The 24,832-nt window shown below is 51.8% G+C and overlaps 1 protein-coding gene across 1 annotated transcript; it reads left to right on the top strand.

The window, feature by feature from the left end:
* Positions 1-588: 588 nt before the first annotated feature.
* Positions 589-8,162, top strand: AIP (AHR interacting HSP90 co-chaperone). The gene is made up of 6 exons (XM_090032012.1): positions 589-833; positions 1,336-1,521; positions 1,845-2,033; positions 2,347-2,523; positions 2,640-2,781; positions 2,937-8,162. Exons 1-6 carry the CDS (start codon positions 735-737, stop codon positions 3,140-3,142), a joined length of 999 nt encoding a protein of 332 aa, XP_089888138.1. The 5' UTR covers positions 589-734; the 3' UTR covers positions 3,143-8,162.
* The last annotated feature ends 16,670 nt before the right edge of the window (positions 8,163-24,832 follow it).

Raw genomic sequence — 24,832 nt, 5'->3', positions numbered from 1 at the left:
GCTGTCAGGGGGAGGAGGGGCAGGACACAGCCCCTGCATGCCCCATGGCTCAGGGGCACTGTTTCCCTTACACCAGGGGTCAGAAAATTACAGTCCATGGGCCAGATCTGGCCCACCAACTGATTGAATCCTATTTGTGAGAGGGCGCCTGGAAATGGATTGTGTTGGGCCCAAGCTGCCTCCACAGCACTACACACAGCATCCAGTCATACCAGCTCCTGCCCAGGGCAGCCTGTACCATGTTCCCACCCATGCCCACTGTATAGACCCAGCCCTGGCCAGTGCACAGCTTCCAAGCGGGGTTGCTCCTATCACAGCTGCAGCCGGCAGGTACTGCGTGGCTCGCCGCTGCCCCCAAGGCTCCTCCTCCTCCTGCTGTGCCACTCCAGGCAGGCAGGTAGGACAGGGAAGCACTGGCAGCAGTGGGGGGAGCTGCAGCCACGTGGTTCCTGCCCCAGAGCAGGATCTGCAGCTCCAGGTCCTGGCCACCTTCTACCTCCAAGAGGCAACAGCCAGAAGCCGCCCGCGACCCCTAGCGCAGGGCGGGCTCGCCTCACAGCCCGTCACATACGGTCCAGCCCATCGCACGCACGGCCTGAGCCGAGTCCTTCCGGAAATGGCCGAGCCTGCTCGGGATCGACTACGCCGCTTTCCGGAACCAGTCGGCCACTTCCGGAAAAGACCAAGCGGAACCCCTCAGCCGAGCGCAGGGTGGAGCCGCTTTCGCAGCCATCATGGCAGATCGGGTCGCGCAGCTCCAGGCCGACGGTATCGTTAAGCGGGTGGTTCGGGAGGCGCAGGGCCCGCTGCCGGAGTACCGGGACGGCACCAAGGTGAGGTGCACGGGGGCCCGGATGGGCGCGCATGCGCAGAGGTGGCAAACCTAGTTGGGAAAAGACCCAGCGGGCGGGTTAACACCTGCCAGCCGCGAACGAGGGAGTTTAGGCAAGTGAGTGCGCATGCGTACGTCCTTTCTCGCGGCGGGCCGCCAGTTTCAGGCTCCTATTGGTGGTGCCGCTGCTATCTCTGCTTGTTGATCGGCTAGCCCGATTAAGAGGCGGGATTGATTTGCATAGAGTCACGCCCTCGAACGGTGCGCTGATTGGCCGCGGGCCGGGCCTGCAGGCTCGCGCGCAGCTTTTCCCCGCGGTGCTGGCCCGCGCCTTTCGGGGGTTGATCGGGTACTTGGGGTTGCCGCCGTGGAGGGGAAGCTCTCCCCTTCACCCTGGCAGCCCAACCCAGTCCAGCCCGGCCATTGGTACCGGCCCGTCCTGGCTGTGCCCCCGGGGCAGGCTTTTCCCGAGCACTACTCAGCACACTGGCTTCTCCACGCAGGCCACCTTCCACTACCGCACGCTGCTGAGCCAGGGGGAGGGCCAGGACCATCTGCTGGACGACAGCCGCACCCATGGCAAGCCCATGGAGCTCATCATTGGCAAGAAGTTCAAACTGCCAGTCTGGGAGACTATCCTGTGCACCATGCCGGAGGGCGAGCAAGCTGAGTTCTGGTGTGACACCAAGGTACCTGCCCACCACCCCCTCCCTGCGATCCTTCCTGCCCACCCCATGCCCTCTGTCCATCCTGCCCCTGGCACCGCGTGTGCTGGGCACCCCGCTTGGCCTGGCACCGCCTTTGTGCTCAGTCTGGCAATGTGTCTGCCCCATGCCATCTCATCCTTTATGTTACTTGGGAGGGGAAGGATACCCAGTTCTTGTGTTTCATTGGTCCAGCCACCCCATCCCACACCCCTGCTCTGAATCGTATTTACCTCCCAGTTCTCTGTGCCATGACAGGCAGCCCAAGAGCTGTGCGAGATGACTCCCTATCTCTCCTTTGCCTGCAGCATGTGTTGCTGTATCCGATGGTGTCAAAGAGTCTGCGCAACATCGCAGCAGGAAAAGACCCCCTGGAGGGGCAGCGGCACTGTTGTGGCATAGCCCAGATGCATGAGCATCACTCACTGGGATACCCAGACCTGGATGCCCTGCAGCAAACCCCCCAACCCCTCATTTTCGACATCGAAATGATCAAGGTGAGGGGGCCTGACTTGTGGGGTGGAAGGGGGGACACTGCGAACCCCAGATGGGGATAACTGGAGCTGGGGCACAAGGAGACCTAAACCCCAAGACTTTCCTGTTTCTAGGAACCAAGGGGAGCTGTGGTTGGGAATGAGAGCAGTTGGGGCTGACATGGATTGCCACAAAGGATGGGAGCAGGTTTCGGGAACAGGGGTTCTCATGGTTGATGGGTTTGGTGTCTAGAGATAGGAGTGGGACTTTCCCATTCCAGTGCGCGGGCACATGAAGCGAGGTTAGGGCTCTCTCCTGACAGGCAGTGATTGGCAGGTGGAAGCACCTGGCTCATACCGGCAGGACCCCTGGGCCATGACTGACGAAGAGAAGCTGCAGGCTGTGCCATTGATCCATGAGGAGGGTAATGAGCTCTACCGGCAGGGTAAGGTGCGCGAAGCTGCTGCCAAGTACTATGATGCCATCGCCTGCCTCAAGAACTTGCAGATGAAGGTGAGAAGGGCTGAGGAACAACTTCTGAGTCAGTCCCACAAGCCCAAATGCCATCCTTCCTGTCTCCTACCTTCTGTTGTCCCTAGCTCACTAGTCTTCTCTCTGTGTTGATACAGGAGCAACCTGGCTCTCCTGACTGGATTGAACTAGATCAGAAGATTACGCCCCTGCTGCTAAACTATTGCCAGTGCAAGCTGCGGAGCCAGGAGTACTACGAGGTGCTGGACCACTGCTCCTCCATCCTCAACAAGTATGAGGGTAAGGAGTAGCTACATGGGCCTGGGAGAATCTAGGGCAGTAGGGCAGTGTTGGCACGTCAGGGTTGAGGAGCACCTAGTTGAGTTGGGGGAGACTGGAGCAGAGGCCAGGGTTAGGAGGGAAAAACAGCCCCCTTAGTGCTGCTTTCCCCACAGACAATGTGAAGGCCTATTTCAAGCGGGGCAAGGCACATGCTGCTGTCTGGAATGCAGCTGAGGCACAAGCTGACTTCGCCAAGGTGCTGGCTCTGGACCCAACACTGGAGCCCGTGGTGGCCAAGGAGCTGCACAGCCTGGAGACCCGCTTGCGCCAGAAGGACAGTGAAGACAAGGTCCGCTTCAAGGGCATCTTCTCCCAGTAATGCCTATACCCTAAAGCTGCAGAGGGTCAGCAAGAGCAGACACAGTCGCAGCCTTGGCACCACGGCAACTCCCTACAGACCAGAGCAGGAAGAACTTTGCCAGCGGTGCTCATCAGTCTGTCCAGCTGTCAGGGCTTGGCTTGCCCTCCCTGAGTCCAGTCTCCATGTCCCCAACTCCTTATAAACTGCTATTTATCTGCATGCTGCGCACACTGAACAAACTGCCAGGCCAGAGAGGGTGGTCACTATGTTCTCCTTTCCCTCTCTTCACCTGGCCAGATTTGCATCACATTGCACATATGAGCAATGCCCATTCTCCCAGTGTCCCTCACTCTGACCCTTAGTCTACTGCCACCCTACATTGGCATCCTTACACAGGTGCCCATCATGATAGACCACAGCCATTGCTTCCTGGTTTTGTGAACCTACCCTTGTGCCGTGATCTGGGGTTGGACCAGGTGTTGGACAAACCCAAAAGTGTCCCCAGTGCATGCCGCATGTGGTTGTCTCAATTTCTCTCACACTGTATGAGGTTTCCCTGCTCTGTCTCCACACTCTTGCTGTCCCTGTTTTTGGCTTGGGTCTTAGTACAATGGATGCATGTGAGGACATGGAAAACAGTCTGTGCCTGGGGGGTAGTGGCTCCAGGGACAGCAGTGCCATGTACCACAGCACTTGGCACCAAACAGAGCTACCCTGAATGTGTTGGGCAGGAACCCTGCCTCAGGCATCCACACCAGCTTGCCTGGGGCTGACTTGGGAGGAAGGGGTTGCTGAGGCTGGCAGCCCCAGGTCCTAAGCATGGCTGTTGACAAACAGAGCTGGTCTTCAAGGAGTTGGGAAGAGTGGGGCTGGGATGGGGGGAGAGAGGGGTAGGCAGTTAGGGTGAGGAAGTGTCTTAGCAGCAGCCACTGTATCCTTCTCTAAAATCCACATACCAACCAATGTGTCTGGGGTTGCTCTGCCACCAGAGGAAAGGAGAGAGAGCTAACCAGGTTTCCACAGAGTCTGATGCCTCTAAAATGTGCTGCCCTATGTTGAGACTTGGCATGTACTCAGCTGTTCAGTAGCAGGTGTCCACTACAAGCTCTTGTGACAACTTGCCTGGGTACTGGGATTGTAAAAGTGCCCCACTGCTCAAGCAAGTGAGTGTGCCTTGTGAAATGCTGTGACCAGGGATGTGCTCACCAACTCCAGGTGTCCTGATATCCAGCCTTCCCAATAGGAGCTACTGTTCTTAATGCCTGATGCTTTTTGCCCTGTGCTGTAGAGCAGAGGCGGCCTTGGCCTCTGCTTGTCCTGAGCTTGTTAGGTTAGTAGTGCTAAGGAGCACTTTGAAAAGGTCCTTGTGGTTCCTGTCCCTGCAGGATGTGGATTTCCAGGAGCTCTGGGTCCCTTGCAGCTCCTGGTGCAGGTTAGGGGCTGGGGTCCCCATTTTGAGATGGTTAAAGCAGAGCATCAATAGGAAAATAGCTGTGTGGACTGTCTGAAAAGGCCAGGACTATCCCAAGGAGAGGGCATTAGTAGAGCTGGGGTAGATAACTCAGGGCCTAGTGCCCCAGGTATTTTGCATTGTATGGGCAGTGTGACCAGATCTAACAATAATGACAGTGGATCAATGAATGGCTCCACTTTCTGGTCCCTGCAGTCCTAATGTTTCCCGTGCTACACCAAAGCAGCACTGACTTGTCAGGGCAGAACCCTCCATACACAGACACCCATAGTATCTGTTGGGACACTGAAGGTGACAGAGCCTCTTGGGGATGTGTCTTGCCTCTCAGGGTCTCTTGGCCTTAGTTGGTACTCTGGTGCTTGCTCTGTAGTGGCTGTCTCAGGCTCCTTGACTGGGGTTAATGGCAACTTGTTGGGTGCAGGAGGAAGTGAGGTTTCTCCTTACCCAACTGCTACAACAGGTATGAGGCACAGGGGTCCCCTTTTGCTCCATGGTGGTTAGGCCTAGGCCTTCCCTTTTCCTCTGGAACTGGTATGTAGGAAGGACTCCAGGTTGACACAAACCTGCAACCCTGGTAATCAGCTGCTTAATTTTGTCCAACAGTACCCTGGAGTGACTTTGGGTGTGGGAAAGGATGCCCTCATGTATCCCATTCTAGACCAGGAGAAGGAGACAGATGTTCCAGGGTAAGGTTGTTTGGGGGGGCTGCAATGCCCATGCAGTAAACGCCCATATATCCCATCCCAGGCAAGGGGGACACAGTTCCTCACATGGGGAGCCTCCTGCATATTGTCCCAGGTTGTGGGGGGTTGCAATGCCCACACTGAGATCCCTCTGCATATCTCATCCCAGAAATGAAGGAGGAGCGAAAGGGACCACACTGTGTAGCCCTTCCAAGACAAATAGACGGGGTGGGCAAGGGAACCATGTGAGGACCTTCCATGTATCCTGTCCTAGACGAAAGGGAACCCTGATGCCCATGTATCCCATCTCCAATTAACTGAATTTGAGATGTTTATCTCAGGAAGAGCACCCTGGTTAAACGTTATCTCTGAAATTGTTGGCCAGGAAAGGCCACAAAGATCATCCTTTTTACCCAATGACCGAGCTGGCACCTTCCATAGACAATATGCTAATAGGATGTTTCCCATGGCAAGAGTTCCACTTCCCACTCCATCAGTTCACACTCTTCTGGAGAGGTGCATTGGCTGTGTTTGTGACACTCAGTAGCAGCTTCCTGTGCAGAGTGGGGTACTCCAGGGGCAGACTTCCCAGCTCTGGAGAAGGGCAGTCCACACATTTAATTCTAAGGGGAAGTGTCCACTCATCCATCTGGCTAATAGGCTGAATCCACCTGTCCTCCTTGCTGGGGCTGGTCACTCCCATTCCAAGCTGTTCCTGGAGGGGGCAGCCTCTGAACTCTGAGGCTCTGGAGAGCTGACCTCTTGAAATACGATTTAGCTTAAGAAACTAACTGAGGCATTAAAGGACTTGCCTCCAAGTGGCAAGTCAGCAACTTATATGGGTGCAGAACTATAAACTTTGGAAGACCTGAAATCCCAAATAGATATGAAGACAAGAGATGGGGGAAGGGAGGGAAGACCCTAAAGAAACAGGGTCATGCATGTGCTGCCACCTAATGGACATCAGTGAGAACAACTGAAAAAGTGAATGTGCAGAATACCATTTGACTGGCACGTGTCCCTGCCATGCTTCCTGCAAGGAATTCTAGGGCAGGGAACAAACAATCTGAGGCTACAGTGTGGCCCCTGAAAGTCTGGCTGAGCCCACAAAAAGGCTAGGGTCAAAACCAGAAAGTGCAATGAGACTTGGGGATCAGTTCTATCACCTTCTTTGTCCTTTCCCTAGCACTACCAGAGCTAAGTAGCAGCAAAACCTAATTCCAGAGGTTGCTTTTCCCTTTTTTGTTTTTTAAAAGCAGCTTGTTTCTATCTTGGCTTTATGCCTCTTCAAGCCAGCCATGGTTTGTGACTTATCTAAGCCATGCTGTATGCATGCTTCTTAAAGTTTAGGTACAGACATTCAAAAAGCTTGAGGTGGAATTGATCCAAGTTACACAGTTTTTTGTAAGTGGCATAGGGCTTCTGGGAGGCTGCTCTGATGACAGCACCTTGGAGCAGACTCAATCAAGTAATTACTGCACTCTAGCAGACTCCAGCATCACGTGTATCAGCATCCCTTCACAGAAAAATGGTGGTGAGGCACTTTAAAGCTTGTTCAAAAAGCTTTAGTTCAAAGTGCCCCCCCACCATTATTCAGTGCAGTGACACCAATACATGTGATGCTCTGGCCACTTTAACTGTGCTGTGCTAATTAATGTGCCCCTCTTTTCCCCCCTCCCCTCTCCCCCCAGCTTCCCAGAGCAGTTTGTAAATGCACATAGTTTATATTGGTAGTGAACATACATTTGCCCTTTGGGAGGCAGGAGGTGCAAATCTTAAGACAGGTTCTGCCATTTATCAACCAGTTTGTGTGCTGAACTTCTGTTATGAGTATAGACTAGTTTTAATCATTTATACAGATAAAAGTGTAATGTCTATACTTGGCCAGAGAGCTTTGAAGCAATCACTTTTGATGCTTTTACCAGACTCTAGGAAGGCTTTTCATTCTTGTAAACAAAGATTGTATGTGATCCAACATCTGGACACTGGCAAATTCAGACTAAAAACAAGGCCCAGCTTTTTATCACTGACAGGTGGGGAGCTGCTCTGGAGCCAGCTGGGATCTTGCAGTGGTAACAGCATGGTCCAGAGCCAGGGCAGAGCTGCAGTGTGCAGCCTGCATGCTCTGGGTAGGGGCTTGCAGGCAGCAGATCATGGCTCTGCCCTGGCTCCAGACCACACTGTCACCACTGCAAGGAACTAGGGGAGAGCCACGATCTGCTGCCTGCATGTCCCTGCCCGGAGCATGCAGATAACAAATCGCAGCTCTGCCTTGGCTCTGTGTCCTGCCAGTGCTGCTGGGGCCAGTCTCCACACAAACCCTGGCCTTGGCTATCAGAGTGTGGCTGCTTCTGGGTCTCTATGGAAACTGGCCCCAGCCACATGGGCAGAGGCTGCTGGGAAATGGAGTCCAGAAGCTGGCCAGAGCTGCCATTTTGCCCACCCTTGTTCCAAACAGTAGGTAAAGGAAAGGATTGGGAAAGTGGAAGGGACTGGAGAAATAAAAATGCAGGAAAAGGAAGAAAAAAGGTGAAGAACAGTTCCACTGAACTTCTACAGTTGTCACAGAGGTTACAAGGTAGTTTTAGCTATAGCGTGGTATACTAGGTTACATAACCCTATGATATCTAGAACCTGGGTATACACAGCAGCATAGCAAATTTTAAGAGGTGTGTGACCCCAAAAAGTTTGAGAACCACTGGAGCAGGGAGCAGTGACAGGCTCTCCTGGCCTTAAAATCCATGTTGGGGGGGGCGGGAATAAAACAGCAGGAAGCATGCTTATACGCTACCTTAACACCAAGGGCACTTGTCTTTCATGGAGAATTCTGAGGTGTGCTAAGTGTATGATTATAAATGGGAAATACAGTAAGATATCCTGGAGACTTTTTCAGGTTATGGTGTTTCTGTTTAGTTTTATGCTGGTTGCTTGCACGGCAGCACATCCTATTGAGTTCACAACTGGAAGAGCCAGTATCTAAATGCATAAAATTTCTTCATGCCTTTGTGCTTTCCAGATTTAGGGCTTGTCTGTAAAGATTTTCTCCCAATCCTGGGTCCTTCACAGACAAGACAAGCTACATCTGGTAACTCCAGCTTAAGTGGCTCTTTAGTGGCAGGCTGCCTCTTGCCCTCCTGGTCCATTACTCCTGTGCTTATGACTGCTCAGTAGCCCAGCTGTGGCCAAACAAGTGAAGAACATCAGCACTGGTTGTGTAGGGCGCTCAGCTCTGGACCAAGGCATTCTGAATCACCCTACGGCAGCATCTCAGAAGTTAGGTGGGCAGCACCCACATAAAAGTATTCACTGAGACACTCTGAACCCTGGTTTTCATAACTTTGATTGGTTAAGGACAAGTGGTCTGTCTTGAAAGGTGTTGGCTGCAGCTAATCGGCTCCTGAGAGGCTTCCAGGTTGTATTTATTAGAACAGCATCCCCTGGCTTCAGAGAGCTCATCGGTATCTGCTGGGGACCTTGTTCAACAGGCACTGCCTAACCAGTTTCATGGGCATCATAGCTAGCCTATGCATTTAGCCCACATCTCTTCCATGCCCATACCCCTCCTCTGGGATTAGGCTGTCCTATTGTCCTCTTGCCACTTACGCCCTTAAGTCCTCAGACCCAGAAACCAATTTATTAGTCATTTGGCCAGATTGGTTCACTGTAGCTATCCTGTGTAACAGTTGGCACAAGCCAGGAAACAGCTCTGAGGCTGCTCCTACCTGGAATTGAGCAGCATTTCTGGAGACCATTCAACCTTAGTGTAATGACACCCAGTGATGGAAATTCACCACAGCCCAGGAACATAAATCATTCCCTGTTAAATATCTGCACCTTGCTTTTGCTCTTCAACTTCATCTGACAAACTTAAGTGCCTGGCCTTTTTAGCCCAATTCCTGACTCCAAGTAGGATGGTTAGTGCAAGAGAGTTCATCCCAGCTGCCTCTGATATGTGAAGCAGCTGTAGTACCTGGAGTGGTTCACAGTGAAGCGTGTCCCAGATCCTCCTGTTGCTCATTTGACTCTCCTCTGAACCCTCCTGTAGGCACCAGAACCACCCCAGGCACCATCACACAATGCCATATACAGCAGTAATGCAACCCCCTTTATTTCAGACCAGGGGCCCCCTTTGGGCCATGGCTGAATACTAGCCACAGTCCTCAGTCCTTGGACTGATATGTGTTTCCAGAGGACTAAAAGCCAAGTCCAATTAAGAGCTTAGGTGCCCACATCCAGAGTTACCCTTGCTAAGCTGCAGTTTCCTGAACCCTGTGGGCACTTAAAATTCCCCAGATGCCTGGAGTTCTATTTGTGCCCAGGCGTAGTGCAGGCTTTACAGCAGGGAACAGTCAAGCACCTCATTCATGCCTTCCTGACAAAGCCTTCTTTCATCTACCTGCCCAGCAGGGCACCCTCCAAGCACAGGCAGATTAAGATTTATTGGGGCCCTGGGCAAACACAAAATTGGGGGCCTCCTCTAGAGGTGCATCAATATATCAGTCACATATCAGATTGGCACCGATAAGAAGAATGAACATCATCAGCTATTGGCTTTTTTTGGCTGGTATAGCCAATTAATAAATGCCACATGCACACATCCAGGAATGCAGCTGGGCAGCTTGGAGAGCAATGCCTGGCTGGTAAGTTTGTGGGGGGAGGGGTATGTGGGAGGGAAGGGGCATGGGGGGGTCAGATCAAGGCCCCCATGGTGAGGGAGGGGGTGAGGCAGGGGAAGGTGCTGCCCAGCCAGGACAGTGAATGCAACCCTGGGGCCAGGAGCAGAAGGGAGTCATGGGCACAGGGTGATGGGATTCCAGAGGCCATGGGTGGGTGAGCAGAGGGGGGCAGCTCCCCACTGCTGTGCACACCCCCAAGGGAGGCATGGGGAGCATGTCCCCCCCCGATTGGTGTATGGAGTAAGGACACTGCGGGGTTGGAGCCAGGGGCTGCGCCAGCCTCTTCCCAGCAGCGGGGGTTGTGCCAGGGCTGGGAGTGGGTTGGGCTCCGCAGGGCAGGTGGTGGTGGTGCTAGGAGGGGTGGCTTCAGGGAATTTCAGGGTAGCTATAACCCTCCAAAACTCCCCAAGATCCCCCTAGCACCACCCCTGCTCAGGGCACTACACTCAAGGCTCCCAAGGGAAAGGCAGCAGAGCAGACTGCTCCGACCAGGGGAAATGGTAGGGGAGGCTTGGGGGGCTATAGCCACCCCAAAATTCCCCATAGCCTCCCTCCTAGCACCACTGCTACCTCCCGCCCCACTAAGCCTGACCCACTCCCAGCCCCAGCCCAGCCCACTCCACCAGGAAGAAGCTAGTGCAGCTCCTGGCCCCAAGCCCGCAGCAGGCAGCCTGCCTCTGCCCTCACCCCACACACAAGTCTGTGAGGCATATGCCCCAGGGGTGCATACAGCAGCAGGAGACCTGTTCCCTTCATCCCTACGCCCCCACCCCCCACCTACCAGACAAACCACCCACTGCTTTGTCCCACTCCCAACCCCAAGGTCGTATTTACTGCCATGGCTGGGCAGCGCCTCCCCAGCCCCTGCCCCACTCCTTCCCTCACAGTGGGGGCCTCAGTCTGCACCCCCACTACACCCCTTCCCTCCCTCATGCCCCTTCCCCCCCACAGACTTACCAGCAGGGAGCTGGCTGCCTGGCTGTGCTCCTGACCACGTGAGGGGCACCACCTTTACTTTGCAGGTTCCCTGCTCCCCCAACCCCCACCACTGATTGGTAGAAGGACTGCACTTCCAGCTCACTCCTTATTGGCAGGGAAATGAAAGCCAAAGTTTTAAACTTGGTGCCATTTTTGTCTCCCTGCCACTGATTGGCCGAGGGGCCCTGGGAGCCCAGCTGCTTGCTACCCACAAGCAGAGAGCCAAAAACAGTGCCAGGTTTAAAACTGCAGCTTTCACTTCCCTGCCAATGAGGAGTGAGCCACAAGTGAGGCCTCTGGTTGGCAGGGGCTCCTGGGCCCAGGTCCCACTGGCCCATGCAGTAATCTGTCCATGCCTCCATTGGGTAATAGTGGCAGCTACCTTTTCATATTAACACCTCTTCAGAGGAGAAGCAAGGCCACCTTCTGTTTACAACAGCATCATAGAGTATACACCCAGAGTATGGGAGACCTGGGTTCAACTCCCCCTGTTGCTCACTGTGTAAGGGAGGGAGATGCTCCACCATCTCCTCTTGAGATGTTTCCCTTCACAGATTTCATAGACATTAGGGCTGGAAGGGGCCTTGGAAGATCATCGAGTCCAGCCCCCCGCCCAAAGAGCAGGAAGTCAGCTGGGGTCATAGGATCCCAGCAAGATAAGCATCCAATTTGTTCTTGAAGGTGTCCAATGTAGGTGTTTGAACCACCTCTGATGGCAGGTTGTTCCAGACCCTGGGGGCTCGGACAGTAAAGAAATTCTTTCTTATGTCCAGCCTGAAATGGTCTTGTAGTAGTTTATGACCATTCGACTTTGCCATCCGTTGGGGTGCTCTGATGAACAAACGTTCCCCCAGATCCTGGTGGTCACCCCGATAAACTTATAGGTGGCCATCAGATCACCCCTGAGCCTGCGCTTTTCCAAGCTAAAGAGCCCCATGGCTCTCAGCCTGTTGTCGTAAGGTCTGTTTTCCTGACCTCTGATCATGCGCATGGCTCTTCTCTGGACTCTCTCACGCTTCTCCACATCCTTTTTGAATTGTGGAGCCCAAAAATGGACGCAGTACTCCAGCTGCGACCTCACCAAGGCCGAGTACAAGGGGAGAATGATGTCCCGGGATTTGCTTGAGAAGCATCTATGGATGCAAGCCAGCATTTTGGTCACTTTAATAGCTGCAGCATCGCATTGCAGGCTCATGTTCATCTTGTGGTCAATGATGACCCCCAAGTCTCTTTCTTCTGTAGTGCTATCCAACGTAGCACTGCCGAGCCTATAAGGAAGCTGCAGGTTTTTCTTCCCAAGGTGGAGAACCTTGCATTTTTCAGTGTTAAACACTATCAGGTTCTTGTCCACCCATTTGCTTAGCTTGTCCAGGTCAGCCTGGATCACCTGCCTGTCTTCTGGTATGGATGCTTTCCCCCAAAGTTTGGTGTCATCGGCGAACTTGGCCAGTCCACTCCTGACTCCAATGTCCACATCATTAATGAATATGTTGAACAATATGTGTCCAAGGACAGAGCCTTGGGGGACCCCCACTGGTCACAGGACACCATGATGAGTGACTTCCATCAATTGCTACCCTCTGGGTCTGACCATGGAGCCAATTTTCCAGCCAGTGGATCATGGTGGACCCAAGGCCACAGTTGGCCAGTTTTGCCAAGAGGTGATCATGGGATACCAGGTCAAAGGCTTTTCTGAAGTCAAGATATATGACATCAATCTCTTCTCCCTTGTCCAGGTGATAGGTCATCTGGTCGTAGAAGGAAATGAGATTGGTCAAGCCTTAGAATCATAAAATCATAGAATCATAGAATCAATGAGTTGGAAGGGACCTAGACAGATCATCTAGTCTGACCCCCTGCCATGGGCAGGAAGGAGCACTGGGACTGGCAGGGGTCATAAGACCCCAGCCAGGTGCCTATCCAGTCTCCTCCTGAAGATTTCCAGGGAAGGTGAGAGCACCACCTCTCTGGAAATTCTATTCCAGGCTCTGGCCACCCTTACACTGAAGTAGTTCTTCCTAATATCTAACCTAAACCTATCCTCCCTCAGCTTGTGGCCATTGTTCCTGGTGACTCCAAGGGGGGCCCTGGTGAACAGACTTTCCCCGAGTCCCTGTTGCTGGCCCCTGATAAGGTTGTAGGCAGCCACAAGATCCCCCCTCAGTCTCCTCTTGCGGAGACTGAAGAGATTCAGGTCCCTCAGCCTCTCCTCATAGGGATGGCCACGGAGGCCCCCAACCATACGAGTGGCCTCCTCTGGACCCTCTCCAGGTTCTCCACGTCCTTCTTGAAGTGTGGCACCCAGAACTGGACACTACTTCAGCTGCAGCCTAACCAGCGCCGCATAGAGGGGGAGCAAGACCTGTCTGGACCTATTAGTAATGCCCCTGTTGATATGCCTTGGAGATGCCTTGGATAGGTCTAATCAACATCAATGCTTCACTGTATGTATGTGTTAGGTTAGGGGTGATCACCAGGCTAATATTAACTTTTTATATCCTGTTTAATAAATTTGAATGACAGAGACTGCAAGTTGGCTCTTTTGTCCAACATTTACTGGTGGAGAATGAGAGCATATTCAAAGGTTATCAACAGGTGCAATAGTTAAAGGTACTCCAAGGGGAAGTGCACCAATGCAATATACAACTCAGTCCAGAGGGGAGTGGGCATACCCAGGGAAGGGTCAGGAATAGTCCATTAGAGGACCAGGAAGATTTTTAAAAGAACTCCTATGGGACAGGGGCATGGTAAGTTGGGGAACTAAGAACCGGCAGACCCAGGGAAACATGTTTAAGGAAAAAAAAAAAAACACATCGGGCATAAATGACCATGAGGCCAAATGGGTGTAAAAGGAGGAACTATCTCCATTGCACAGAAGAATCCTGAAGGAAGGTCCCTCTCCCTGGAGGGAAGATATGTGTATCCAAGGGTTTAGTCTAAATGACATTGAAATTCAAGTCAAGAAATTTTGCCTTTGCAAAAAAACATCAGCCTAAAGGCAACGGTGCTGTGGTTTGGTTACTATGGTATGCTGTTAAAACAGCAACTCAGAAGAAAAGACCCAGAGAGGCTCAGAAATGGAGGAAAAGGGAAACCAAATTCAGGCTGTAAGGGATAAATGTGCACACTTGGAGATGAACAACCAAACCCTTGAGGGGCTCTTTTGAAATTTGGAAAAAGAAAAATCAAAGAAGGGATTCAACTATTCCTACAATTTCTAGTAGCATGTAGTCTCATCCTCTCCTTTCCTCCAATCCTCTCTCCTGGGGTTGCAGGCTTTTCTTCTTCCAGGCTATGGGACAGGAAGTCAACTATCATGTTTTTTCATCCAGGCCAGTGCTCTGTAGAAAGCCAGAAGGGCTGAAGGGCCAAAGCCCATCGCATGATTCTTGCATTGTCCGTTTTTGTAGACTGCAGCCATTTAAGTGGAGTATGCTTGGTAATCAATATAAATTTCATCCCATTAAACAGTCACTCTCTCAGTCATAGAGTAATGGGTCTCTGCTCCAATAAGCTTGTGGCTAGAATAAGCTATAGGTCATTCTTTGTCCTGTACCCATTGGAATAATACTGCCCCCAGAGCTACCTCAAAGCGTCCATCTGTAGACAAAAGACTTCTTTAAAATTTGGGGTATATAATACTGGATTCTGGCAAAGTGCCCTCTTCAAACCTTCAAATGCTAAAGTAGCAGTGCTGACCCCCGTAAGTCTCTTTGCTTACCCCCCTTGATCATCTCTCTTAGGGGTGCTGACAACTCAGAAAACCCAGAATAAATTTCCAGTATTAGTTCACTAATCCCAGGAAGGACTGCAACAGCTTCTGATTGTGCAGTGGTTGATAGTTCTTTATTGCTGCAACTTTGTCAGCTAAGAGTTTAATGTACCTCTGTCCTACTTGGAATCCTAGATATCAGGTTTCCCTTTGTCCCAGAGCACATTTCCTAGGGTTGGCAGTCAGACCTACCACCTGCAATTCCCTCAGGACTGTCCTTAAATATTGCTATGTTGTTCCCAATTTTCTGGAAAAATGGTAATATCACCAATGTACACTGTGGAAAAGGACTGATAGGGGGCTAAAAAGTGGTCCATCAGCCTCTGGAATGACATGACAGCCCCATGCAGCCCAACAGGCATGCGTGTAAATTGAAAAAGCCCCCATGGGATCACGAATGCAGCCTTTTTTTCAGTGGCAGCTGCCAGCTGCCACAGGGATTTGCCAGTATCTCTTTGTTAAGTTCAGAGTTAATATGACATGGGCCTGGCCTATCTTCTCTAGCATGTTGTCTACCTGCAGCATGGGGAAAGCGTCAAATGTGGAGACCGTGTTGACTTTCCTATAATCCATGCACAGTCGGATTGTGCCATCTGGTTTGGGCACTATGACCATTGGACTCCGTCATGGGCTGTGGGACTCCTCTATGATCCCTCACTCCTGCATTTGTTAGCTGCATTTGCTAGCTCTCTTTACAGTTTTGAATAGGTGCATGGGAAGCCTCCTCCAATGACCTCTCATGATACAGCCCAAGGGCATGACCATATGATGTTATACCCCACGCGCCATCCCATGTTTCTCATCAAACACATCTTGGAATTCTTCCACTAGCCAGTGAAGTCAGATCTTCTGAGTTACCAATAGGTTGGCCCCACTATCCTTGTCCTCCAGGATTGGGCCTTCATCAAAATCAAGCTCCCTAGAGCCAATCTCAAGGTGCATAAACCAACCCCACAAACCCAGGCCATTTCTTTAGAAGGTTGATGTGGTAGACCTACAGTCTAGTTGTGGGCAGGGCCACCTGAAAGTGCCCCTGCCATCAAGCTAAAAGTTTGTGACTGTTATTAGGTAGCAGCACAAGTACCCATTCCCCTTCCTGAAATTTCCTCTCCTTTGCTAGACTATCATAGTGCTGTTTCTGATGTACCTGACTTCTCTCAAGGCTCTCCCTAGTGATGGACCTTACCTGTTCTAATCTTTCTTGCAATTTATGCACCTGCTTGGATATCTTTCCTCCCCGCGATACAGCCTCCAGCCACTCTTCACATACTACAACTAACAGACCCCATGGGCAGTGACCTTAAACAAGTTTGAAAGGGACATACCCTGTGGGCACCTGAGGTACTTCCCTAATTGCAAAGAGAAGCAGGGTGTTATACGTCACTAAGACATGCCTGCTCTTTTAAGGGCAGAAGCAGCCTAGCTAGGGAGGCCCTGCAGACTAGGCAAAGCTCCACAGCTGCAGGTTGTCTGGGCAACAGGCTAATACGGTAATTAGCCAGCACTTGCAGGCAGTCAGCTTACCAGAAGGAGGAAGGGCTCTGGGTACACATAAGCTCAGGGCTGGGGCTGGCAGGGTTCACTCTCCCTGGCAACTGCCAGAAGCTCCTGCACAAGAGAGCTACCCAAGATATTTTGCTGCCCACTTGCTACCTCCAAGTGAAGTAAGGCTCCAGGAGCCCATAAGGTACCCAGGGCTAGGAGGCACACTATACAAGGGAAGAAGTTTGCCTTCTTAAAGAGGCAAAGCATGGCCTCTTTTGGTTATTGTTATGTTATAGCCCAGGGGCTTATGTTTGTGTTATTTTTTGTACTGGAGGTTTGGGATGAGGCTGTAAGGGAAAGTATGTAGCCCTCATTAGTGCCCAGAGGGGGCACATGATCACCTTGAGCCCTGCCAGAAGTAGGTGCAGGGCTTGAGCAGTTAGAAAAACCCACAGCAGACAGATGTGAGGCACAAGGCACCAGAGGGGCACAGCAGACAGAGGCCAGGGACCCAGTGATGCGAACAGACCAAATTGAGCTAGTGCCATGGAGTCAGGTCCAACACAATGGGCCTAGACTGGAAGGCCTCATGAGATTAAAGGAGCAGAGGCTGAGTAGGCCGAGACCCCAGTAGAGGGAACAACATCTAAGTAACACCCGCAAGACATGGGGCATGGAAAAGAGGAGGTCTGGAGCCATGCAAGTAGCCCATAAAGCTTGATGTGCCCCATATGGCACAGTACTCAAGAGATGTCTGGTGAAGGGCACATGGACCAGTGAGTTCTGGTAAGGGTCAGCAGACTGGGGCCACACAATGGCCCATGGGCAGCCTCCCGATTTATTTTACCAGCAAGATGTGGCAGGAAAGACAAGAGGGCGCCCTCAGGCCGGAGCTGGCATGGTTATGGAGCCGCCAGAAGCATCACAGCCACCCTGAGGATCCTGCCCCATGGCACAGGGTTGTCAACAGCTCCCACTGTGTGGGCTCCCCTTGAATACAGGCTCACAACATTTTTTAGCATATGGTTAAATCTTTCAACCAAACCATCTGTCTGTGGATGGTAGATAGACATTCTTAAATGCCAAATTTTCCATGTAGCACACACATACCCCTAAGGACACCGGACAAGAAGTTGGTGCCTTGGTCCATAAGGATTTCCTAGGGTATCTCTACCCTGGAAATCTCCATTTAATAAGCTCTTCAGCTATCTTGGTCACAGAGATGGATTTCCCTGCTGACTTCCTGCCCCTGGGGCAGGAGGCTGGACTCAATGATCCTTGGGGTCCCTTCCAGCCCAAATGTCTATGAATCTATGAATCTCAGAGGCACTGCATCTGTGTACCTGCTAGCATAGTCCACCAAGACCATGACAAATTGGTACCCTGCCCTGCTTTTAGGAAAAGGTCATGCAATGTCCATCACAATACAATTGAAAGGTTTCTCAACCAAAGGGATTGGCACGAGTGGAACCCAGGGAGGTCATAGATCACAGACCTTTTGGCACTCCAGGCAATTCTAACAGTAGGTCTCAACCTGCTTGTAGAGACCCGGTTAAAACACCCATTGCTTAAGGCGAGCCTTTGTCTATCACACCCCAGGTGACCTCCCATGGGAAGTGTGTGGGCCACCCACAGGAGTGCTTGCCAATATTTCCACAGTACCAAAATCTGTAATACTTCCTCCTCAGCCCCCCATGCTCTACCCAGTATAGCACACTGGCCCTTACCTCAAACCTTTGGTAGGTTTCCACCAGCCCGGTGATTCGCTATCTCCCCTTCCCCTTTGGCCAACCCTTCATTGAAAATATGTTAGAAGACTGGTTCTTGTTCTTATTCTTTCCTAAACTGCTCGTTGCCTATAATCTCCCCCAAATCTAGGGCTTCTTCAGGATCTGTCATCCATGGAGGGTGTCCCACCTCCACCCCAGTAAAACCCTTGGTTGGTGAGGCCTCCACCTCTCTCCTTGCCAGCAATTTCAGGGTTTTCTCCATCATTTTGCTCAGCATTTCTCAGAGGTACAGCCAAGCTACATCCAACAACATCAGGCACAGCAACGTTTCTGCTAATCCCATCACTAGCTCTTCTGTCCTTCCCATTACAGTTAACCTCAGATATTTTCTCTGATAATTATAGATGCCCCCATGAATACAGACCATGCTCACAGGCATCTCTTCCTCAGGTGAAATCAGGTCGGCCCTTAGCATAGTCTGAGTGCACCCCATGTCGACCACCACTGGTACTATGAGGTCCCTGGTCTTCACATCCATCATCGACTTGGCTCACCGCCAGGGACCTTTATGTCGACCAAAACTACAATTCATCATTCTTCGTGGGGTATCTCCCCCATATGATCTCCCCTAATCTTCTGGGTTCAAAATGCTCCTATGTGGCCTTGATTCCCACAGCGATAACAGGTTCTCTCTCTGGGATCCTACCCCCTGCGTTTCTTCATGAGTCCTTGCAAAGCCAGCAGACCAAGGCACTTAAGGGAGCCCACCCCTGCCCCAGCCCTGGCACAATCTGCGGGCAAGGCAAGAGCCCCTAAGGGCACACTTGCCTGCCTGTACACTAATGCCAGGAGCCTGGGTAACAAGCAGGAGGAGCTTGTCCTCCTGCTCAGTGCAAAGAATTATGAAGTCAATGGGATAACGGAGACCTGGTGGGACTCCACCCATGACTGGACCACGGGTATAGAGGGCTATACCCTGTACAGGAGGGATCGTGTTGACAAAAGGGGCAGGGGTGTAGCTCTCTATGTGAAGGAAAGCTACATGTCCCTGCAAGCTGATGTTGGCAACCGGCATGGACAGCTAGAGACCCTCTGGGTAAAAATTCGTGGGAAAAACGGCACAGGGGACACAACGGTGGGAGTCTACTACAGACCTCCCACTCAAAGTCCTGAGCTTGACCAGGAGTTCACCCGGGAACTGACTGAGGCCGCTTGCTCCAGGACCTTGGTTGTCATGGGTGACTTCAATTACCCAGACATCTCGTGGGAAGATCACTCAGCAAAATCCGAGCGGTTGCAAAGCTTTCTCTCATGCATGGATGACCTCTACCTGACTCAAGAAGTCTATGGGCCAACGAGAGGCAAAGCGCTGCTTGACCTGGTACTGGCTACGGGGGACGACCTAATCGGCGACCTAGTGATCGATGGGAAGCTGGGTGACAGCGACCACGAGCTGATCACCTTCACCATCCGCCGTAAAGCTGGCAAGTCAGTCAGCAACACAGAAGTCCTTGACTTCAGAAAAGCCGACTTTGACAAGCTCAAGAGGCTTGTCGGTCAGGCCCTCAGGGACCACGACCCCAGGGAGATGGGAGTTCAAGAAGAGTGGTTGCTTCTCAAGGAAGCGATCCTCAATGCACAAGCTAAATCTATTCCAACACGGAGGAAAGGCAGCAAGAAGGCACAGCAGCCCTCCTGGCTCTCTAGGGACCTAGCGGACCTCCTGCGGCTAAAAAGGAAAGCCTACAAAGGATGGAGGATGGGATTCACCTCCAAGGAGAATTATTCTGCACTGGTCCGGTCCTGCAGGGAGCAAACCAGGAAAGCCAAGGCTGCAACTGAACTCCAACTAGCTTCAAGCATCAAGGACAACAAAAAGTCCTTTTTCAGATATGTGGGGAGCCGGAGGAAAAGCAAGGGCAATGTTGGACCCCTGCTAAACCAGATGGGGCAACTGACAACTGACGCCCAGGAAAAAGCCAACCTATTAAATAGGTACTTTGCGTCAGTCTTTCATCAGTCCCATGGGCCGCCCATGCCTGCTATGGGACAAGGAGATCCGGGTGATGGGGATCCCCTACCCTCCATCAATGCTGACCTCATGAAGGAACACCTTGAGAGGCTGGATACCTTCAAGTCAGCTGGCCCTGACAATCTGCACCCCAGGGTACTCAAGGAGCTGGCGAGCTTCATAGCCCAGCCACTGGCATGGATCTTTGAGAACTCCTGGTACTCTGGTGTAGTGCCCGAAGACTAGAAGAAGGCCAGTATGGTGTCTATGAAAGGGAGGAAAGTGGATCCGGCAAACTATACGCCCATCAGCCTGACTTCTATCCTGGGGAAGGTCTTAGAAAAGTTTATTAAAGAGGCCATCCTTAATGGACTAGTTGACGCCAACATCCTGGGATAGCCAGCATGGGTTTGTTGCGGGTAGGTCTTGCTTGACCAATCTCATTTCCTTTTATGACCAGGTGACCTATCACCTGGACAAGGGAGAAGAGATTGATGTCATATATCTTGACTTCAAAAAAGCCTTTGATCTGGTATCCCATGATCAATCACCTCTTGGCCAAACTGACCAGTTGTGGCCTTGGCTCCACCACGATCCGCTGGCTGGGAAACTGGCTCCATGGTCGGACCCAGAGGGTTGTAATTGATGGCAATCACTCATCGTGGTGCCCTGTGACCAGTGGGGTCCCTCAAGGCTCTGTCCTGGGACCCATCCTGTTCAACATCTTCATTAATGATGTGGACATTGGAGTCAGGAGTGGACTGGCCAAGTTCGCCGATGACACCAAACTTTGGGGCAAAGCATCCACGCCAGAAGACAGGCGGGTGATCCAGGCTGACCTGGACAAGCTCAGCAAATGGGCGGACGAGAACCTGATGGTGTTTAATACTGAAAAATGCAAGGTTCTCCACCTTGGGAGGAAAAACCTGCAGCTTCCTTATAGGCTCGGCAGTGCTACATTGGATAGCACTACAGAAGAAAGAGACTTGGGGGTCATCATTGACCACAAGATGAACATGAGCCTGCAATGCGATGCTGCGGCTAGTAAAGCGACCAAAATGCTGGCTTGCATCCATAGATGCTTCTCGAGCAAATCCCGGGCCGTCATTCTCCCCTTTGTTGTAATTATCTTGCACTTGCTAAGTGCTATAGGTGGCCATGTTCACATGTGTTTAGTGTTTATGTAACAAGTGCTGGGTGGATGGGAGGCTCTGGGGCTGCAGCATGGAAGCAGCATGCGGCTGGAATTTTCCGCACGGGGTCTCTCAAGGGGAAGTCCAGGGCTTGTCAATAATGTGACGGTCACCGCCCTGGGCCAATGAGAAAGCGCCACATGTAATTAGACTGCCCTGCATCACAGAGAGTATAAAAATCATCACGCTGTGAACTTTGGGGTCTTTGCGCGCCCGACGGAACGTACCCTACGGATTGAATCGACACGGAGCGACCTTCAGCCTGGCCAGCCGGAGGGAAGGACGCCAGACCCGCCTGATCCCGGCGACCCTTCCCGGAGATACAACGCCAGTGTGAGTGGGTGCTCACTGGTGCACCCAGCGTAGTTGATTCTGTTTTGTTTAACCCTTATTAATAAAATTAAGCCTGACCTTTAAAGCGAGCGTGATCTGCGTAAGCCCGACTATCAAAAGATCCTGTCCACACCCTTGTACTCGGCCTTGGTGAGGCCGCAGCTGGAGTACTGCGTCCAGTTTTGGGCTCCACAATTCAAAAAGGATGTGGAGAAGCTTGAGAGAGTCCAGAGGAGAGCCATGCACATGATCAGAGGTCAGGAAAACAGATCTTACGATGACAGGCTGAGAGACATGGGACTCTTTAGCCTGGAAAAGCGCAGGCTCAGGGGTGATCTGATGGCCACCTATAAGTTTATCAGGGGTGACCACCAGGATCTGGGGGAACGTTTGTTCACCAGAGTGCCCCAAGGGATGGCGAGGTCGAACAGTCACAAACTCCTGCAAGACCGTTTCAGGCTGGACATAAGGAAGAATTTCTTTACTGTCCGAGCCACCAGGGTCTGGAACAGTCTGCCAGCAGAGGTGGTTCAAGCACCTACATTGAACACCTTCAAGAGTAAATTGGATGCTTATCTTACTGGGATCCTATGACCCCAGCTGACTTCCTGCCCTTTGGGCAGGGGGCTGGACTCGATGATCTCCCGAGATCCCTTCCAGCCCTAATGTCTATGAAATCTATGAAATCTCCAGCCTTCTCCATCAGCCTCCAGAGTCTCAGCATCCTGTCAACATAACATTTCCACATTTCCCTGATTTCTCATGTTTAGACTCTCTCTCTGTGGCTGTAAAGGCTTTGGCCAAGCACAGGGCCTCCTCCATTGACTGAGGCTGAAGTCTCCTTACCCACTTCTGGGTTTCTCCACCCAAGTCAGTGAGAAATTGCTCCAGTGAGAAGACCTCCACTACAGACTTGCCATCTCTCTAGAAGGTCTTTAAGCATCTGTGCAAAAAACCGAGGTCTCAACTCCTCTGTCATCTTCTTCCCTCAGAACCACTGTTGGTAGTACTCTGGGGAAACTTCTAAGCAGTATAGAATGGCCCTTTTCACCTTCTCATAATCTCTTGTGTTGGCTTCGGACAACGCCTGGGCTAGGCCTATGAGTAAGGGGCCCAGTTGGCCAGCCCACCCAGCCAGATCCCAACTGGCTATCACTGCTGCTCTCTCAAATGACTCAAGAAGTGCCTCTATGTCATCTTCCACTGTTATCTTTGGACATGGGGAACTGGTGCTTCCTGAGTCTGGGGGGCACCAGATCACTGACGCACTTCCAGTTCTATGGTTGGTGCTTCCAGGGGGTGCACAGCCAATCTCAGGGGGTGCATGTACATGTCACTAATGTCTTTGGAAGCCTCAGTCCCTCTGCCACCCAAACCATAGCTGTTTGCCGATCATCCAATTTGTCACTTAGTTCTTGCACATGAGAGAGGATCATAATCTGAGCCTTGGCTTCTTGGGTTCTCACCCTTATTAACTCCTCCATTTGTGCCTGCTGGTTTTGAAGTAGCAGTAATGTGATTCCATGTGCCTGCTGCCAGTCCTGGGGTTTTCCCAGATCTGCCCCAGCTGGCTCCATCTCTGCCTTTATCTTCAGGAGATCACTTAGTTGCACTGCTTGTGCCCAGACGGGAGATATTCTGGGTTCCTGGTCAATGCACCACTTTGTTATACAGCACCTTCCTGGGCCTTAGTGATCTTTAGTGATTATGCTGATTATCATCCCCTTTTGTGGACTCACTTGCCATGCCTTGATAGGAGAAAAAAAAGAATGTACCAAAAAAATGGGCAGTCAGCAACTCAGGTACAATGATAAGTGCACGGCATACTGGCCCCCATCACAGGGCTCCACCACCCTTCATACCCTGTCCATGCGTAACCAATTCGCATCTCAGAGATCTGTTTTTCTGGAGGCTGTAAACTCTTAACCCAGCTTGCAGTTTCAGCAGGTTTGTTCTACCAACAGTTTTCCCTATAAACTCAATAAGGGAAGAGTATATTCCTGCACCGAGTTACCTGGAGCAGGCAGGGTTCTCTGCAGTTCTTATGGGAAGGGAGCTCTGCCAGCCCTGGTCTCCAATTCCTTTCTCTCCTGCAGCCCCTCTGGATAGTGGAGCTCCAAAAAAGGGCCTCCTCATGTCACCCTCAACCCCCTTCCCACCAGCTGCCTGGCTCCAATGCCTTACTTCTGTCATACCTTGTAGCTGTGCTGTTCATGCCATCACGAATCCAGTGCCGCTTAAGGCTATATGGTCCTACACCTCCATGTAGACTGTTGTGACCCACTTGGTTGCCCAGCTGTCCCCTTTCCAGGGGCATTGACCTTCTCTGATGTTACCTCTTTTATGGATCCTTCCAGTTGGCCAGACCACTCAAGGACATCTCCTGCATGGATGTCTTCAGATGACTTTGAAATGGCTTGCCGCAGAATGATGTAATCCAGCTGCACTGTGGGCTATGCGTCCATCTCTGATAAGTATCTTGCCCCATTGCTTATCTTAAACAGGGGCCAGTATTTGTCCCCTGTTACACCATTTCCAAGCACTTGGAGAAGTTGATGAGCAGGGATCTGAGTTTTCCTTTCCCCACAGAAAAAGTAGAAAAACACAGATTTTTCTCCTTTAAGGAAGAAAAACTTGGTAAACACACAGGCTTCCTCTAGCAGGCTGGTCACCTTCCAACCTGCAAGGAGCTGCCTGGGGCTGGGGGAAGTGGAGGAGGGCTATTGGAGGCAGGGAATGCCATGTGTGTGTGTGTGCACATGACTGCAGCAGGAGTGAGAGTGTGAGCAGGAACAGGAACAGGATGGTGTGCACGGCACAGAGCTTTCCCTTTTGGCAGCAACGGCTATGAACTGAGCTGCCCTGTGCACCTGTTTCCCCCACTCCCAGCCCAGGGCTTGGGCTCAACTTTGGTAGGCTCCTGCACACCCCAGGCCCATGAGCACATGTGCACCCAGCATGTGCTCTTCCTCCTTCCCCCAGCCACCAGGCTCACCCCAATCCCCACCAGCCTGCTTTGCACTGCCCACCTGCATCCCTGCTCCTTTTTTTTTTGAGTTGCTCCACTGACTTACATGGCAGGGGTGGGAGCAGAGAGAAAAACAGTGCTTCATTGGAAAAGGAAGTGTGTTAGTTGGACCTGGATCCGCTGCCTCCATATAGGTCAGGCACTTCAGTGGAGCTTTTTGGTGCTTTTATCCAATAGCTGATTCAATCAGTTGTGGGTGGACAGTGAGGGGTATTGGCAGGGCTAGGAAACTGTGGGTCAGGAGTGAAGGGAACCAGCAGGACCAGAGAGGGCTGTGGGTTGGGAATGAGGGGCAATGCCATAGGCAAGGCCTGCTTGGCACCGCAAAGCAGTGGGGGAAGGAGAGAA

Source organism: Crocodylus siamensis, chromosome 2 (genome assembly GCF_052110815.1).
Source record: "Crocodylus siamensis isolate JL-2025a chromosome 2, ASM5211081v1, whole genome shotgun sequence".
NCBI lineage: Eukaryota > Metazoa > Chordata > Crocodylia > Crocodylidae > Crocodylus > Crocodylus siamensis.
The sequence above is the reverse complement of the archived record's forward strand: the minus strand, read 5'-3'. Positions and strand labels throughout refer to the sequence as shown.

Bases quoted from the DNA above. Each gene is read 5' to 3' on its own strand.
- AIP (XM_090032012.1), top strand. From the start codon at position 735: ATGGCAGATCGGGTCGCGCAGCTCCAGGCCGACGGTATCGTTAAGCGG. The intron at 834-1,335 runs GTGAGGTGCACG...TTCTCCACGCAG, and splicing joins AGTACCGGGACGGCACCAAG to GCCACCTTCCACTACCGCAC. The intron at 2,524-2,639 runs GTGAGAAGGGCT...GTGTTGATACAG, and splicing joins TCAAGAACTTGCAGATGAAG to GAGCAACCTGGCTCTCCTGA.